This window comes from Pinus tabuliformis, chromosome 8, assembly GCF_031772625.1.
Source record: "Pinus tabuliformis cultivar Carrire ecotype Pingquan chromosome 8, CPIR1, whole genome shotgun sequence".
In the NCBI taxonomy this organism is placed as follows: domain Eukaryota; kingdom Viridiplantae; phylum Streptophyta; class Pinopsida; order Pinales; family Pinaceae; genus Pinus; species Pinus tabuliformis.
In genome coordinates, this window is record NC_142294.1 from 90,465,190 (window position 1) to 90,484,492 (window position 19,303).

The 19,303-nt window shown below is 40.9% G+C and overlaps 1 protein-coding gene across 1 annotated transcript; it reads right to left on the reverse strand.

The window, feature by feature from the left end:
• Positions 1-14,882: 14,882 nt before the first annotated feature.
• LOC149234287 (uncharacterized) lies at positions 14,883-18,407 on the reverse strand. The gene has a single exon (XM_089368213.1). It carries the CDS (start codon positions 18,405-18,407, stop codon positions 14,883-14,885), a length of 3,525 nt encoding a protein of 1,174 aa, XP_089224339.1.
• Between the last annotated feature and the right edge of the window lie 896 nt (positions 18,408-19,303).

Genomic DNA, 19,303 nt, shown 5'->3' on the forward strand with positions numbered 1-19,303 from the left:
TGTACTTCGAAGGTCTGCTTTCAATCCACATGCGAGAGCAGCCCAGAATTACAACATTGTTGAAGACTTAGCTGTTTCACCTTCAGCAATGTCGGCACTCGAAGTGCTGCAATCATGTCCAGCGCAACGAAAATTGCTTTTGTCGGCTATTGGAGCTGTCGATGTTCAGGACCCGAACCTAATGATCTTTGATCTAGAAAGTAGTACACCACGTCTCCCCCATCAAATGGCTTTCCAAATTCCAGTGATAGTCAAAAACAGGCCTATTCATCGGACTGTGATTGATGAGGGAGCTTCTACGTGTATTATGTCGATTCAATGTTGGAGATCGCTTGGTTCTCCTTCGTTGAACCAATCCCCCACCATCCTTAAGGCCTTTGATGGCCGTGGGTTCCGTCCGTTTGGTATTCTACAAGAATTGCCTATAGGGGTCGAAGGTAAAACCGTTAGTCTGGATGTGGAAGTGGTTGATGCCCCTCTAGACTACAACCTTCTTTTGGGTCGAAGTTGGTCATATGCTATGACAGCGGTCGTTTCATCGGTCTTCAGAGTCATTAAGTTTCCACATAACGGTAAGATCGTGACTATTGATCAGCTGACATACTTTTCATCCGACCCAACCTCTTTAGAAACTATCCAGCATGTTGGTAAAACGACAATCCCTTATAGGGACATTGGTGTAGGTTTAGTTAAGGATTCCGGTTTACTGGGAACTTTTCCTCTCCCTCCACTCAATGCAGACCCTTCGTTCGCAACAATTCATATGATCACGTCAGAAAACATTATTTATGATGATCCTTGGTATGTTCCCTCTGACTCTGAGCTAGACTCACTCGGTGATGTTATGCCGTTGAGTCCGTATGAGATTGCTTATGAAGCTCTTATGTCTTTTACCGACTTTCATTCAACCGACCAAATGAATGTGGTCAGTGAAGAGTCACTTTTCACCTCACCCTTAGAACGGATAACGTTTCCCGAAGAAGTGTCATCTGACGAACAACTTCGCGAAATCCTAAGTGTAGATGATCTACCATGGGAAGATCTCCATCACAGATCTTCGTTTTTACCTAAGGATGATGCATTTGAAAATGATTTTTCATCTATCTTTACCGCTGAATATGTCAAAGACGCTCAGGATCCAACGAAACATTCTGATTCAGAGCTGAATTTAGGGAATATTTCTCGTACTATTCCCATTGATATTTCAGTGAAACCCGGAATCGAGGAGAACATTCATATAGGTGCCGCATGTACTGAAACAGAAATCCAAACTTACAAGGCCCTATTCCAAGAATTCCGCGACGTGTTTGCCTGGTCTTACGAGGAAATGCCGGGAATTGATCCTGCCATTGTTGTTCATGAAATCAAAACCTACCCGGATGCTAAACCCATTCGGCAACGGTTGCGTCAGATTCACCCTCGAAAAGCGGCTGCAATTAAAGCAGAAGTCGAAAAGCTGTTGAAAGCAGGTTTCATTTATCCGATCCCGTTAACGGATTGGGTATCGAATATTGTTCCCGTCAATAAAAAACAAGGAACAATAAGAATCTGTATCGACTATAGGGATATCAATCGAGCTTGTCCAAAAGACAACTATCCTACGCCTTATATCGATCAAATCATTGATGATTGTGCCGGAAGTGAGATGTTTTCCTTCATGGATGGTTTCTCAGGCTATAATCAAATCAATATTCTACCTGCCGATCAACCAAAAACGGCATTCATTTGTCCATGGGGGACATTTGCTTATTGCAAATTACCTTTTGGACTTAAGAATGCCGGGGCCACTTTTCAACGGGCAATGTCTTATGCATTTCATGACATCAAGCACATTGTGCAACCCTATCTCGATGATTTGCCTGCTCATTCTTTACAACGAGCTGATCACCTTGTCCACCTACGAGCAATCTTTATGAGGTGTAGGCATTATCGAATTCGGTTGAATCCCCACAAGTGTGTTTTCTGTATAGAAACAGGTCGATTGCTGGGATTTGTTGTTTCAAAAACCGGCATTCGCGTCGATCCCTCGAAAGTCGAGGCTATCATCAAATTGCCTCCTCCTTCGAGTTTGCGCCAACTCCAAAGTTTGCAAGGGAAAGCGAACTTTTTACGCCGATTCATCCCAAACTACGCCGAGGTCACTAAAGGTTTTACACGGTTGTTGAAACAGAACGTACAATTCTTTTGGGACGAGATTGCCCAACAATCTTTTGATGCACTAAAACACGCGTTGACCCATGCACCGTTATTGCATCCTCCCAACTACAACCAGGACTACTTCTTATACCTCGCAGCTTCGCATTCCACCATTGGAATGGTGTTAGTTCAAGAAGATGAATTCAAAGCAGAGCATGTGATATATTATCTTAGTAGAACCTTAAATCCCACTGAGTTAAAATATTCGCATGTGGAGAAATTGGCCCTGGCAGCCGTTCAAGCTGTCCAGCGTTTTCGTCACTACATTCTTCTCCGCAAGACTACAGTTATTTCGGATTGCAACCCTATGATTTATATTTTGACAAAACAACTGCTAGGGGGCAAGTACTCTAAATGGATTGTTATCCTGCAAGAGTTCGACTTGGAGTTCGAGAAGTCCAAGTCTAAGAAATCTTTAGTTTTTGCGGAATTAATGTGTGATTTCCCGAGTGCTGACACAGAGACTGTGGCAGAGGAGTCCATTGTGGACGAATCTTTGTTTCTTATTAGCACTTTAGATCCGTGGTATGGGGATATAATCATCTATCTCCAAACCCAAACCTTTCGGCCTGAAGCTTCCAAGGAAGACCGTCGAAAAATTCGGTTTCGATCCCAGCAATACAGAATTATTGGAGATACACTTTATCGCCGGGGGGCAGACTTAGTTTTTCGACGTTGTTTAACTCACGAAGAGGCTGAGAGAGTTTTGAATGATTGTCACTCTGGAGCATGTGGCGGTCATATGTCTGGGTATGCCACAGCTCAGAAGGTGTTGCGCGCTGGCTATTTCTGGCCGTCTATGTTTAAAGATTGTATCCTTGCTGTCAGAACATGCCACAACTGTCAAGTGTTTGATCGAAAGATGCGCGCTCCACCTGCTCCTCTCCACCCTATAATTGCCGCTGGTCCATTCGCCAAATGGGGCATTGACTTTATTACTTGTAACCCTCACTCGGCCGGGGGGCATGCGTATATCATCCTCGCGGTTGATTATTTTACAAAATGGGCCGAGGCGATGCCTACATTCGACGCAAGCGGCAAGACAGCTGCAGTTTTCGTATTCAATCATATCATAACTAGGTTTGGTGTCCCACAAGCAATCATTACTGACCATGGGAGCCATTTTCGAAATGTCATGATGACTGAGCTTACAAGCCAGCTTGGTTTGCGCCACGATAGCTCTACTCCTTATTATCCGCAAGCCAACGGTTTGGTTGAGTCAATCAACAAAGTTCTAGTCATCATGATTCGACGGATCATTGGTATCCATCGAACGAATTGGCATAACATGTTATTTTCGGCGCTATGGGCATATCGAACTTCAGTGAAAAATTCAACAGGTTTCACCCCTTTCCAGCTAGTTTATGGCTTAGAAGCTGTGTTACCTATTGAATGCGAAATCCCATCACTTCAAATGGCTGTCGAATTACTTCCAGCTACTTCCGAAGAGGAGAAACGGTTATTATACTTGGCTAAATTAGATGAGACTCGACGTGACGCTACTTTAGCTATCGAGACTCACGCGAAACGAATGAAAGCTCAGTACGATAAAAATGTAACCCCTCGAAGTTTTTCGGAAGGAGACCTAGTACTATTATATGATCAAGCTAACGATAAGCTAGGTGCCGGAAAATTCGTTCCCATGTGGCATGGGCCCTACATTGTAAAGCGAAAGCTAGCAAAAGGGGCTTATGAGTTAGTTGATTTTGATGGGGACTCTTTGGGTAAACCCAGAAATGGACTTTACCTAAAGAGGTATTATGCTTAAAATGATGGGTATGGAGAAATTTTTAGATAGGTTAGATTTTCTTTCTAGCTAGCAAGTGTGTTAGTTTAGTCAGTGTGCTTAGCTTAGCAAGTGTGGTTTTTCGTCATTATTTTGGCTCATCTTGGTTTTACTCTTGATATTGTAGATGTCGACGCCTCTCCAAACATACATTGGATTTGCTGATGGTGCTTGTCGTAGTACACGGAATATCTCTTCCGCAGCTTGGGTTATCTATTCGCCCTCTGACGAGTTAGTTTCTATGCATGGGGTAAGCCTCGGTCAAACAACGAATAACATTGCAGAATACAGTGCAGTGGTTGAATTATTATCCGAATCTATTTCATTTGGAATTCGACGTTTGATAGTGAGGTTAGATTCTGAACTTGTTGTATTACAGCTTAATAGAGTTTATGCCATTAGAAATCCTGTGTTATTAAGGTTGTTTTTGAGAGTGCGTCTCTTGGAACGTGAATTTGATTACATTGAATATCAACATATTCCAAGGTCTTTGAATACATTAGCAGATGCAATTGCTTCTCGAATGTTGGACAGACATTTACGATAATCATGCAAGTAAATTTAAAAACATTTCATCACATATGTTAAACAAGATAAGCCGGTAATAGTGATATATATAGATAGAAGTGTGTCAAAAAATATATACATCGTCTTCGATCATAGGTTTAAAACACCTTATGATCGGCAAAATGATAGTACAAAAAATCAAAATGTCACATGTGACTACAAAAGTGACTAGTCAATCACTGGTGGTGCTCTCTGTACGACACCACTGCGCGGGCTACCTTACGCAAAAATCTCCTAAACGGTCCAGGGACCGCGACTACGAAGCGCTGAAGCCTCATAGGAATATCGTCCATAGTAGTCTCAGGTATATCTGCCGTGAGACGCTCTAGATCATGCTCCAACCCAGCTAGTACTTCTGCTGTCGCATCCTGTGGGGCCGGTACCGGTGCAGCTGGATGTAGTCTATCATAAGGCCGGAGGTTGGCTGGACGCTGTGGGCCAACATCTGCATTTTGAAAGATTTACTATTAGTTTTGAGACGATATATATAAAAAATACAAAAAATACATAACTAGAAAACTTGTGAAAATAAAAAGTACCTCTGTCGTCCCATTGTTCTCCCTGTGGAAGAACCATGTCCGGATCACCTCTGAAATCCATTCCGGCATACGGAAAATCCTGTATCACAAAAAGCTGGCCCTCTAACCAGTCAAAATAACTATCTGAGAATCGAACTACTGTCGCGCCCTCGTCAGGATGCCGGGCCATCACCGCAACCCATCGTATCAGCTTTGGCTGCTGGGGACCCAAGATATCAACAGTGAGTTGCTGAGGGATCAGCATTGGAATTCTCTCCAAGGCAAAGCTCACGACTATAGGCCCATATCCAAAAGTCTTTAGTCGTCCGTTCCTTGCCTTGGTCAGTTGGCTCTTCATATGAGCCGACACAGCTTCACACCAGTTGAAAATGGTGCCTTGGTAACAGTCAATTGCCATCCGCATTTGGGATCCGGAAGCAATGTGTAAAGCGGCCGCGCCGCAAATTCTGGTAACCGTGAACGCTATGACTTTGAGTTCCGGCAGAGTGATGTGTTTTATCTCTATGCCTTTTGAATGGTGAGCTCCAGGTGTGCACCAAGTCTCGCGGAGACTATCAAGGGATTGGCCACCCGGCCTAGTCCCCGCAAGACTGAGTTGCTCACCTCTGTTTGGCAAGCCAGTGAGAAAGTATACATCCGAGGGCTCTATCTCGAGCTGGTGCCCTCCTATGTAAAAGCATTGTTCTTGTACGTTCCATCGCTCAACCAGCCATTCCAAGAATCTTACCTGGCCCCTCATGCCCGGTATGGTCCAATATTTGTATAATCCGCATGCTCTTAGGGCATCCAGGGAAGGTTGATGATTTATTGCAGCTTCATCTTCCTCTACATGCTCTCTTTCTCTCCAGTCTAACATGATTAATGCCCTGCATATCAAAAATAGCATTAGAAATTAATTTGGGAATTTTTGGTGGTTTTTTGAGAGAGTTGGGGTTTTGAAATGCGCGTTTCTCGGAGGACGCACCCCGGCTTTGTAGCACAGGGCGCCCGGACGCAGCTGGCCTGAAGGCGGGCTGCGTCTTCCGACCGTTTTCCCGTATGAGAAAAAGTCGGGGGACGCAGGTCACCCAAAGGGCACCTGCGTCCGCCGAGAGGCGCATTCCAAAACCAAAACCCCCCCAAAAAATGAAACTAAAACCTAAAAATTGATTCTAAACGGATAGAAATGCAGAGTGGGATGTGTAAAATACCTGGATGAGACGGCGTTCGATTCCAACGGTCAGATTTTCCGCAGCGACCACGGGAAGTTTCTTGTCAAAAGCTCTTTTTTCAACCTCAACAGTGAAACGGTAAAAATGACATGGTAAAAGGTCTTTTTATAGGTTTTTTGGATGAATTAGTTCATTTTTTACCATGAAAAGATGTTTTTGAATGTATTTTTGCCTATTTTAAACAGGTATGAGTAATGTGTCGCTTTTGTGCAGGACAAAGGGATTTCGAGGGAAATTGTAATTTTTCACAAACAAAATTTCAGAGTCATCTTTTAAGCCCTTTTCTGACTCCTAAAACATGAAAAGATCGCCGAGTGTTTCTTTTTCACTCGTTAAAACGGAATTAAAAGACGGTCCCCTTTTAGCTCTTTTCTGACCGCAAAATCAGGAAAAGATTGCCGGGTTTTTGTCGTTTCGAACTCGATAAGGAAATAAAACGACGTGTCTTTGATCGCTTTTTACTTTTCAGGTTAACGACACTATTATGAAAGTACTCCTTGGTCGTAAGATCAAGCGGTTCCCCCAGGTATTATTTTATACTTTTTCGGGCTTGAGGGACACAAATATACGAAAAAGTTCAACGTGGAGTCTCCTTTAGTTTTTTCAGACTCTCTAAAAATGAAAAACGCCGAGTTTCTCCTATACTGGGCTCGTTAAATTTTTACAGTAGAGGACCTGTTCAATTACAAACAGGAACGAACCACTCCTTCCTAGGGTTCGAATTTAAACTAGGTTGGACTCGTCCGAAGGATGAGCTTATAATCAAGCATATGTTATCCTCCTCAAGCTTGTTAAAAATAAAGAGGTACTTGCCAGAAATGGTGGGGGAAAAAAGAGAAGAATGAACCTATTTGTCACCTTTTGTCTCAGAAGAAACTTTATTACCGCTCTTGAACACGACACTTTTCATTCACCTGGGTTGGGAAATCTTTTACCTCACAGTTGACCAAGTCACTTTGAAAGTCTTTAACCGGGTTTCGGGGATTAACTTTGAGTTATTCGTCACCAAGCCATCTGTTGTGTCGTTATGTGTTCAAGAGGTCTGCAAGCAAAAACTTTCATCTGCAAAATACTTGTCATCCATTTGACCATCCCTGAGTCAGTCCTTACAGCAACATTTCTTCAACTTGAACAATGATTTCGTGTTGCGGGCTTGCCTGCAACGGGTCGCTTTCTATCGACATCGACACATTATCTAGAAAGATGACTTAGGAATCGACAGTACCTTGAAGTCTGCATGCATCAATGGCAGGTTTCTCGCCTTTGACGTCAGTTTACATCATTGACTTTCGATCAGAGGATTCCGTGAGTGTTCGACATCAAAACATCTATTCACATTTCACGGGTTGTGCTTGGTACTTTGGGGACCATTGACATTACTGGTGGTTTCTCTCACGCTTGTTAACAGTTTACATCATTGACTGGTAATCAAGTGGTTTCTACCATGTTCGACATCGAATCATTTAATCACATGGCTAGAATCGTACCAATTCGAGAAGTAGAAGTGAAGACCCTGGATCTAGTTTCTACCATCCAGGCTGCGAGGAGTTTTGTATTCATTATCTATGTAGACTAATCATAAACAGATGGCTGCGTCCATACTGTGTCTACAAAAGTCTATAAAAATGATGTACTGCAAGATCATTCCTGTATCAGAATAGTTAGTCCATTAGTTAAAGTTTTGAATCTGAGTATGGGAATGCCTATCTCAGTGATGATATAATCTTATCCATGTATTTTGTGTTGAAAATTGCAGGTTCCAACCAGGCCATCCACAAGGCAATCCTTGAAATGATAAAGCGCTTCACCCTTCCTAGAATTACAAAACCCTATTCTATTCCAGGCTTCGCACTTTAGGGGGCAATCTGTTACACTAAAAAATGTCACCTTGACTACTTACAGTTAGTATGGCTCAAATCAACAGTCATGCTACCCTCTTAGGCAAGTCTCATGCCTCTGTTATCCATCTCAAACTCAAAGAAGAGAGAAAGTCTTGTAAAAATTATGTTTATCTCTGGGGTCGCAGGTTCTCTCTAGTCTTACCTGCGGGGACGCTGACCATGTTCACAAAATCTGCGTCCATGGACGCTCTGTATGTTAAGGGACAGGTGCGTCCCTCTGTAAAAGGCAAAATGCGCGAGTTTTATCTTGAAAAAGTTACTTGTGGTTACTTCTAGAACATTCTAGAGGTCGGTTTGATGAAATGGATGCGCCTCCAGTTGGTTCATGTATCTCTATTAAGGGGGAGCTTATCCCATCAATAAGGGAGCTATCCCACCCATAGAGGGGGATGATCCCATTGATAGTGGACCTGAATAACCTCTTTACAGCACTATAAATAAAGGCATTGAGCCAGAAGGAAAGGAGGTTGAAGCTATACATTTTCTTTGGGTAAATGCTGCAGGATTTAGGTCTTCCATTAGAGCCTTTGTGAGGAGAGATTGTCTTCACTTGATTCTATTTGGGAGAGGGTGAGCTTTGTCAAAGTAGAGGAAAACCCTTGATGGACCCTGGGAGGAACTTGCACAACACCAAGGCCAGGTTGTAAGAGTTTCTTTGTTTCGTTATTAATACAAACTGGTTTATTTTTCTCAATAGCTTGTGTTAATGAGTTATTTCATGTGTTCCTTGGTCTGCATGTTGGATATATGTTTTATTATATGAAATGCAAGTGCTTGGTAATTGTTTGATTGTTTGTGGTTGCAGGAATTGACTTGAAGGAGGAGCTCATCCGGATCGTCAAGAACGGACTTCAACAACAGCGTTTTGGAATAAGGTAAGCCTAAACACTTGTAGTTTTCATGTTGTAAAAGGTGTATTTAGAGAAAGATCACTCCTTTTTGTCTTGTTTGTCATTAGAATGTCTTAGACTTCTAGGAAGGTCAGTCGTGTCCGCACCCTTGACAGATTCCGTGTGACAATCCTCCTACATTTTCCAAAACTTCATCCGTGAATGGTGTTGGGAATGGATCATGTACGCATGCATCATTCAACTTCCTTAAATCGACACAGATCCTTATTTCTCCCTTGGTCTTTTTCTCCTGTACTACCATTAGACTCACCTAGTCAGATTCTTCCACAGGTTTGATTATGCCAACTGCGACCATCTTCTCAAGTTCCTCCTTCACCTTCTCCTTGTATTTTGGGTTGAGCTTATATAGTCGCTATTTTACAAGCTTCACATCTGGCTTCAAAGTGATTTTCATGATGCCCAGGTCTCCCATGATGCCTTTTAAATCCATGAACTTCGTTGGGAACAACATCTGGTATTCATGCAGTAACTCATCGACCTTTCCTACTGTATCTTCATCCCAGTAATCTCCTATGAGTGTGAAATTGGGCTTCGCCTCTAAGGCTATGTTGACCTACCTCGTCTTAATAGGCTATGTTACATTGGGTATTTCAACATCAGGTCCTGCCACTTTGCATTGTCCTTCTGTCTCAAGAATATTAATGCTATGCGAATCTTCCTCGCCTTCCTCAACGGTCATGTTATAACATTCCAGAGGGGTTATGTAATGTGGTTGTAAGGTTTCTATCAGTTTAGGGCTTAATCTAACCTTCGCGAATTGTTAACCTTATTGTTATAGTCATAAAGCATTTTCCTACTTAACAAAATTATGAGATGCACGTAACTAGTCTAACCTATATTATTCATCATATAAAACAATGATTGAACCTTTGCAATGCAATTGCAGAAGAAATGTATAAAAATGAACCATAAATAGGATAAAACACAGAAACTATGCGAACATAAGAAAATTCATAAATCTGTCTGAAATTCTTCTTTATTAGTTCAAGTCTTCACAGATACAATCTTTCTAACCCTGCACACACAGCTATAGGGGCCTGTGCACACAACTGCAAGATCCTTCCTCTTCGCCCGAATATAGAAAGATCTCACAAACTTAAAAACATATCATCCCATCCATTTATTTCCTTAGACTTCCTAAGACGTCCCTTTATATATTGTTTTACCCCTACAATACCATGGTTCGTAAACCATTGGTAGAGCTCAAAATAATCTAGATAATCCATCCTTTTACAAAAGAAGGGTCTTTGACCCGCCTTAAATCCCCTTTGACTCTTATAGCCCTTCACTAATCACGCTCCACTCCTCAAAATGCAGAGTCTTTACATGAGTCGGACAAAACTTAGACCTGGGGAACCCCTACTAAACAAAAACATAGATTTTTTTAGTTTTAGTAGAATGAAAATTATAATTTTCACACACACACACACACATATTTCGAAATCTAAAATATAACCATTGCAACAAACCTAATATTTGGATTTTTGGAATGTAAATCTATATCAATTTATCATACTATCTTAATTTATACATATGATAGTTTAAGTACAATATTTATATATTATCCACAATTCATAATATTCACTTCATAAAGAGTCAAAACATAAACTCTCTCTTATTTAATGAAACTGTGTGGTTTAATAAACCCTTTAAACAAGTCACCCAACAACTATGACATATTAAAACCCTACCTTAATAAACCTAACTCAATATACTCTCTAACCAAACTAATGTTTCTCAACACACTTATCATCATTACCATCATTTTCTTCATTTTCATTAATATCATCATCATCACCATCATCATTATCCTACCTAATAACCTATCAATAAAGGGTAGTCATCGTCATCATCATCATCACCACCACCATCATAGTCACTGTCATTGTCATCATCATCATAATCATCACCATCATGATCATAACAATGATTATCATGATCGTGATAATCGAAATGGATATTAGTGGCCAACCATCTCTTACACTAACTCAATGGTTCCCTTCTTCTTGGTAGTTTTTCTATGTGTTTTCAAGTCCAAAATTTGTGAGGAAATTTTTAGACCTAAATGATGTTTCTTGTCCATTCAAGTGTCTATGGGTTACCATGGTATACCGAATCCTTGGCTAAAATTTGTAATCCTTTGATAGTTCTTTCCAATAAGCTACCAAATATCCCAAACAAGCATTGTATTCAAATGTTGCACACTAGGAAAGTTGATGTGACAACTAATCACCTCGAGGCCCATAAACCTTTTGGAACTTCATGTTTTAAGGTTAGGGTGGTATTGGACCTATAGGGTTCTTTGTTTTTGTTAAAAGGTCATTATTTTGTCATCTCGTAATAGATTTTTGTGAATGCATATAGTAGCCATCTCTCTCTCTTTAAAGAAAACTCCCACCATTCTAGTTTGTTTTTGTTTTACAATATTTTTCTATTTTATTTATTCATAGAAGTAAGGTTTTCACTATATTATTTTGCTCTCTGTTATATTTTATGTATATCTCTTTCATTTCCTTTCTGTTAAGGAGCAAAGTTTTTTTGCTTCATTACTAGCACCCTCGAATCTCAATGGGTTGGTGAGATAATGGGACTAGGCCTAGGGTTTAATGCCAAAAATTATGTCACAATCATTTAAAACAACTTTGTATGAAGGAACAGAGGAAAGCTATTTATATAATAAAATTAAAGAATATTGTTGACATGGAAGAATATACAAAAAAGAAACTATGTAAATGGACATAAACACCGGTGTAAGTAAATAACTAAAATTAAAACAAACTAGCAACAAATCGATGAATTAATTTATAGGCATATTTATGAAAAAATCACACCTTAATAGCCATAGGACTGCACAGGTGTGTTTATACAATCTGATATAAATTTAATAATAGTTTTGGTTGTTAATATCATAGAAATATGCTTTCAAAGATTAAAAATATAAGGTAAAACCATTGGAGAAATATGCCAAAAATATATCAGTTGTCAAAATGTTGATTTTATTGATAAAATGAGAGTACATCATATTATTTTAGTCAATTTCTATGAAATTCAGGACCATAAATCACTTTAAAATGTCCAATATGTAACAAAATTCATATATAAACATCTAGAATGGCAAATAATAAAGAAAAATGAAATGTTGTGTAGCATGGACTCTTTCAATAAGATTAGAACAACAAAGTTTTCTGCAAAAATTATATTGGTTAGCACTGATATGATGAATTATCAGACCTTATGAGAACACTTATTGATGTAAGAAATGATAAAAACCTTTTAGAAAGAATCACAAATTAGATGAGCTCACTTTTCTTCTTGTCATTCTTGAAAGGATTTCTGTAGTCACCAAAATAGGTAAGCTCTATCACTTTAGAATAAATGAACCAGAGGAAAAATGACAACTTTCAAAACTTATGCATACCTCTCTTTACCAACATTTTCCATTCTCCCTTATTTATCTTATGCCTAGTTTTATACCTCCCTTAGGTATTTGGAGGGAAAGGCTATCACATAACTAGCTTTTTTGTTATATTAAACTTTTTTTTCTTTTTAAGTCAAGAAAAGGCATTAAGAAGAGATATTTTTTATTTATTTAATTTAATAAAGCAGGTGAGGTCTATAATAGCCCTAGTCAAAGGTCCATGTAATAAATTTAGTAAAGGAAAAATAATAACCATGGTCATGGGACACACATTCCAGGATGAATGTTGGGTGTTTGGGTGAGTTCTTCTCGAAGGTGTATGAAAAGAAACTACTTTAGACTGTGGATGCCAAACAACATTAATAGTAAAAATGGTTGTAAAACAGTGTGGATCTGCAACAAATGATAGAAACAAAACCTGCCAAATTCCTGATCTATGCAACAAAAATAGTTAAACAACAACATGGAATAGTAAAATAAGCGCAAATAACTCCAATAATCCAATGGAAACTAGATGTAAAGAATATGTTTTATTAGATGGCACTTGTGAAGGGAACAAATAATACTAACAGTCCCCCTTGCTGGGATGGGTTCTTGGCTATCCTCAATGTCTTCAGCTTTGTAGAGTCTCTCTCTTCTCCACAATGTGTAAACCCTGCAAGCAAAATGTTTGAGCTCAATGGGAACTCAAAAGAAAAAGGAAAATGGTCAGCGACAATGATTACAATCAAAGTTACAACAGTGAGTGCAATAATGAAAATGATCCAAAGTGAAGAATGGATGTAAAACCCTTCAATTTATAACAAAATATTAGGTTATTATCAAATAATGGAAAATAATAAAATATTATTAACCAAATTCTAGAATTAACCATTTGGAATATTCTATTATATTTGGTTAGAGGGAAAAAGTATTTAAATTGGTTAAATACTTTTATTTAGAAATAATAAATGATTTATTTATCATCTCAAGGAATGTGGTTAAGGAATAATAAACAAATAATGATTTATTTAAGTATTCCTAGAGGATTTAGTGAAACTTGACAAGGAATAATAACTAAATAATGATTAATTTTTTTTTTTTTTTTTAACCAAGTCGGATACTTTTATATTATAAAACAAACAGCACTACATAGTTATGTTACATCCGGGAAATTTGTCTAAAGGGTGAGGATCAAAAGTGGGTACGCAGACCCATATTCCTCCTTGCTTCTTTGATTTAAACAAAACTAAAACAAAGACGACTATATTGTCTAACAAAAGAGCCTCCTATCCAGCAGTATTTGCAATGCATTCCTTATGGGAAGTGCTGGGTGACTGAATCGTCCGGATTCCGAACGCTTGCCTTGGTTGATGCTTCCGCTTGGTAGCTTTGGGTGAGAGAGCGTATATGTTCTATGGCTGCCTCCAAATGGCTGCAGCGCTCCTGCAGTGCTTCAATCTCGTTCTTTCTTTTGTCCAATTTTTTTCTCTTAGAGTTCCTATCAGAGTGATAGTCATCTTGCAGCTCTTTCAGCTGCTTGGTCAGGCTGTTAATCATTATGGTATGAGCTTTACACATTGTGCACTCCTTATTATTGAAAAGATTATCAAGGAGGATGCTAGGTTGGCCTTTCTCGGCAGGAGGACGGTGTTGATCGGCCATTCTTTCGCGCAGAGGGACGGGACAGTGAGGGGCTATGAACGGGATTGAAAAGAGAGCGAAGGAGAATATGCTGGAGTGATTAATACAGGAGCTGGATGAGATGAAGAGGAGGGCGATGGACTGCTGAAATCGAAGGGAGAAGTGCGATAATCTCAGAGGGCCGGGGGAGATCTTCAGGGATATGTCTGAGTCACTGCAACACTGCATAAACAGAGAGATTAGCGAGTGAAAACCAGCAAAGAGAGTAGCTAAGTTTACCAAGAGCGCCTTGAGAGTCTCTTCTTCCTGGAGAGAAATGAATTCTTCCACGGTACGCCTTCTGTTGCCGGAGTCGAGCTGCGGACAGGAGAACTGATCTGTGCTATTGCTTGAAGCCCCACTGCCATATATAATGATCTGAAGGAGCCACATTTGCTTGGATCCGCACCTAGAGGTTCTGTTCTTGGGAGGAGGGTGGTCAACTGATTTGATAAGGCTGCAGGCTTGGCTTGTGCGGAGAGGTAAATCACAATCCCAGACCCTGAAAGAGACTGCGCTGGTCAGGTGGAGAATCCCGAAGGGATATGGGTCAATGATGGAGTTCAGATATTGAGGACACTTAGGATTTCGATAGTACCTGGTAGTACAGGAGGGGATGCTGGGCCTAAAGCGAGGAAGAATATACCTGAGGTGGCTGCGATTTTTGGAGGGGTTATCGGGGGAAGCCCGCTTAGGGAATATCTTTCCTGTATATTCTGTCATTCTCCTTAACTTCACATATTTGCCTGCTTGAAGCCTTTTTTGCTTGATTGTCTGCCTCCTCATTGTTTGTTCTGAGAATGTGTTTGAATGTGACATTGCCGAGGGGCCTGATATTTCCCATAATCCTAGCTTTGATGTTGTTTAAAGCTGTTTGTCTGAATTCCTTCCCTGTGGTCAAGGCTGCAATGATGATTGCAGAATCTCCTAGAATTAGTAGATTTCTCAGACCGTAGCTCTTGGCAATGGAGGTCCCAAGAAGAAGGCTATAGGCCTCCGCCCTGTTATTTGTCATGTTGCCCAACCCCCATTCGAAAGTGACTATGGTCTTCCCCTGACAATCTTTGATTACTCCCCCTGCTCCCGCTTGACCTGGGTTGTTCTTTGAGGCCCCATCAAAGTGGAGAGTAGGGCGATTTTGGCTATGGATCCAGCTTTTGACTTCTTCTTTAGTTCCTCTTAATTTCCAGTCCATGTTCCTCCTCACTGTATTCCCTTTCTTCTGATGTCCTCTCCCTAATTTGAACTTGCTGATCCACTCTTTGACTCTTGTGTCCGATTGTTCCCCTTCTTCCTGGTAGTTGCCATTTGCCTCAATGGTCTCGATAATTAGAGCAATCGTTTTGGCGAGGACGCTGGAGATGCTTGGTTGTTTACCCTTGAAGATATACTTATTTCTGGCCAACCAAATTTGCCAGCAGAGGTTAGCGGGGATGCTTCTCCATATCCTTTTGACTAGACCTTTACATTTGCCAGAGTCCGGGAGATTATTTCCCCATTGCTTCTGAAGGGTAGTGATCTGACTGGGGAGGGCATTGATGCTCAGGGGTTCTGTGATAATTTTCCAGCAAGCTTTAGCAAAGGGGCAGTCAATGAAGAGATGGTTTATGCTTTCTTCTGCATTCTTACACATATAGCAAATTGAAGGGCCTTGAATGCCTTTCTTCCTAAGGTTCTCAGCTGTGAGAATTTTACAGTGCATAAGGGTCCAATTAAAGAGCCTTACCTTTGGAATACACTCGGTTCTCCAAACAGCCCTCTGGAGAGGCCAATTGTTGATTGTTGAGGCGTTTTGCAGAACTTTGTAGCCTTCTCTTACCGTGTATTTGCTCCCACTAGGGTTCCAGACAAAGTTGTCTTCCTCCATTCTGTTGGTAGGGGCAGAACCAGTTAGAGACATCTTGAGCTCTTCCCAAAGGAACTTCAGGTCGTCTGGGAGGGGGAGAGGTCTCCAGCCAGACCAAAGGTCCTGATCCCAGAGGGAAATGTCATGAAGAGTTTTGATCTTTGCCTCTGTCATCCACCGTTGTAGAGGCCTGAAGTCGATGCGAGCTGCCCTTGGTTCCGAGCCCATTATCTTGTCCTCCCATATGTTGATATCCTTGCCATTCCCCGGGGCTTTTGAAATGTTTGAAGTAAAGTAGGGAAGTGTCTTTTTGATCAATTTCCAAACAGGGGTGCATTGTCTTTCGACGATATTTCCTGCAAGGATGTTGCTTTTGCTTCCATTTAAGTATTTCCTCCTGATTACCTCTGTCCACCATGTGCCTTTCTCGTTGAGAATTCTCCAAACCAGTTTGCCACCCAGAGCCATGTTTGCAATCCTTGGTATTTTGATTCCAAGCCCTCCTTTTTCTAGAGGAAGGGTGACCTTGTCCCACTTCACCAAGCTGAACTTTTTTGTGTCTTGCTTACCACCTTGCCATAGGAAACTTCTGATGATCAACTCCATGTGCTTATGGATGCCTGCCGGAGCTAGGGTGGTAGCAAATTGGTAGATTGGAAGGGCTGAAAGGATGGCCTTTACTAGAATGATTCTGCCAGCCAGATTTAGCCAATGCACTCCCCAATTCTGAAGTTTCCCTCTCATTTTCTCTATTATTTTCACCCATATCTCCGCTTTTATTGTTTCTTTGGCTAAGGGGAGCCCTAAGTATGTGAAGTGGGTCCAGTTTCCCTGGGCAGGGATGTCCATTATTGTGGATATTCTCTGAATTATATTCCTTGGCACATTCCAAGTATATATCATACACTTGTTGTTATTTAATTTACCTCCTGAAGCTTGAAGGAAAAGATCCAGGATTCTTTTGAACCTTCGTGCCATAAGGCTGGAGGCTCCCCCTATTAGTAATGTGTCATCTGCAAAAAGGGAGTGATTTATTCCTTTGGTTCCTCTGGTTATATCCACCCCAGTAATTTCTTTTAATTTGCGCTTGTTCTCTAGGTGCAAGCTGAGGGTTTCAGCCACTATGATGTAAAGGAAGGGCGATAAAGGGCAACCCTGCCTCAGTCCTCTTGAGCTCTTGAAGGCAATGCAGGGCCTTCCATTAATGAGGGGAGCTGTCCAGTTTTGGGAAATGCATTCCATTACCCTACTTGTGAAAAACTCTGAGATGCCAAATTTCAGAAGGACTGCCCTGAGAAAAGAGTGATTTACCCGATCGAAAGCGTTCGCCATGTCCAACATGATGATCATACCCCTCTCCTGCCTGGATAAACTGCTGTGAATTGCCTCCTGTATGAGAATGACATTATCCGTTATGTGGCGATTAGGGACAAAACCCCCTTGATTTTCCGATATGAGAGAGGGAAGGACATTTTTTAACCTTTGCGCCAAGATTTTTGTGATGATTTTGTATGATACATTACATAAGGAGATTGGGCGGAATCTGTCAAAGGATTGGGGATTCGATTCTTTGGGGATAAGTGCTAAATGAGAGGCCTTAATACTGCTGCCCATCTTGCATTTTTTGAAGAAGTTTTTGGCCATTCTTATGTAATCTTTCCTAATTACTTCCCAGTGGGTTTTGTAGAAGGCCACTGTGAGTCCATCAGGGCCTGGTGCCTTATCCAAAGGCATACTTAGGATGGTTCTTTCAATTTCTTCCTGCGTGACTTCCTTATCTAGTTCTCCATTCTGTTCTTCTGTGATTTTACTCTCTATTATATTTAGAAAATCCGGGTTCTCCGTGTATTGGGGGTCAGCAGATAGGAGGTTTTGAAAATGGCTGGTAGCTGCTTCCTTGATTTCCCATTGTTCTGTTAGGACTCTGCCTTCCCTTGTAATTTTACCAATATTGTTCCCTGCTCTCCTTAGCTTGATACTGTTGTGAAAGAACGAAGTGTTCTTGTCTCCTGAATTGAGCCAAAGGCATCTCGATTTTTGTCTCAGCTCTTCCTCCTCTACGCGGTTCTGATTATACAGCTCCATTTGTAATTTGGTTTCCGTCCTTAAGTCTTCTGCTGTGTCTTGGCCCTTCTCTTTTTCTTGATTCCACTCTGTCAGTTTCTCTTGAAGCTCGATTTTCCTTTTTTCCCCTTCAGTTGCGAAGTTTCTTGCCCATTGTTTGATAGCTGCCCGTAGAACTTTGATTTTCGTTTCCCATATGTAATGTGGGGAGCCAACAATTTCTATTGCCCAATTCTCTTTAACTAGATTCATGAAATCTTCATTCCTTTCCCATTCTCTGTTGTATTTAAAAGGTAATGGTCCCATGTTTTCTCCTTTAACTAGGTGCAAGGCAACAGGTTTATGGTCTGAGAAATAACCTTGAATTATAGTGCTCTGGATCCTTGAAAAGTTGACTACGATGCTCTCTTGAACCAGTATGCGGTCCAGCCTCTCTTTGATGTTGTTTCTACCAGTTCTCTTGTTCGACTAGGTAAAGCGCCCATTCTGTGGGGGAACATCAACCAAGCTGTGAGTTTGGATGATTTTCTCCAAATCTTCCCTAGAGGGATCTGCAAAAAAATTTCCCCCCATCTTCTCATCTATGTTTCTTATTAAATTCAAGTCTCCACCCAGGAAGATGTTTCTATCTTGTGCGCTCGTTAAATCCATGGAGATTGAATCCCAGCAAGAGGCTTTGTCTCTATAATGGGGAGGAGCATAGACATTGTAGATTGTGAATTCTTCATTATTGGATATATATTGCATATCTGTTCTTAGCCACCATTTGTTTTGCTTGATGTCTTTAAGCTTCCATTTATTTTTATCCCATATGGTTCCTAATCCACCTGAGGCACCTACTGCACTCAGCCCTTTTCCTTCAAAGCTTTTGTTTCTCTTTACAATGTTTTGGAAGTCCTGTTCACTGATTTTGGTCTCCTGAAGAAGTAGGAGGTCTGGGTGTTCCGATTTGATGAGATCTCGGACTGCATTTATTTTTAGGGAGGAGCCCATCCCCCTACAATTCCAAGAGACCAGCTTCATCATTTACTATGTTTGTTGTGTGGTCCGCTTTTCTCCTTCATCTTCTCCCCGCTTCCTTTGGTCTTATCTAGAAAGGTATCCATCGGCTGTTGGGTCCCTGTGGCCATTTCCTTTGCTGCATTCTCATCTCTTATCTCTTTGTTTGACTTCCGGCCTACTTTTCTGGGTGGGTCGATGGA

Excerpts from the sequence above, each read along its gene's own strand:
- LOC149234287 (XM_089368213.1), bottom strand. The coding sequence starts at position 18,407 with ATGGGACCATTACCTTTTAAATACAACAGAGAATGGGAAAGGAATGAA.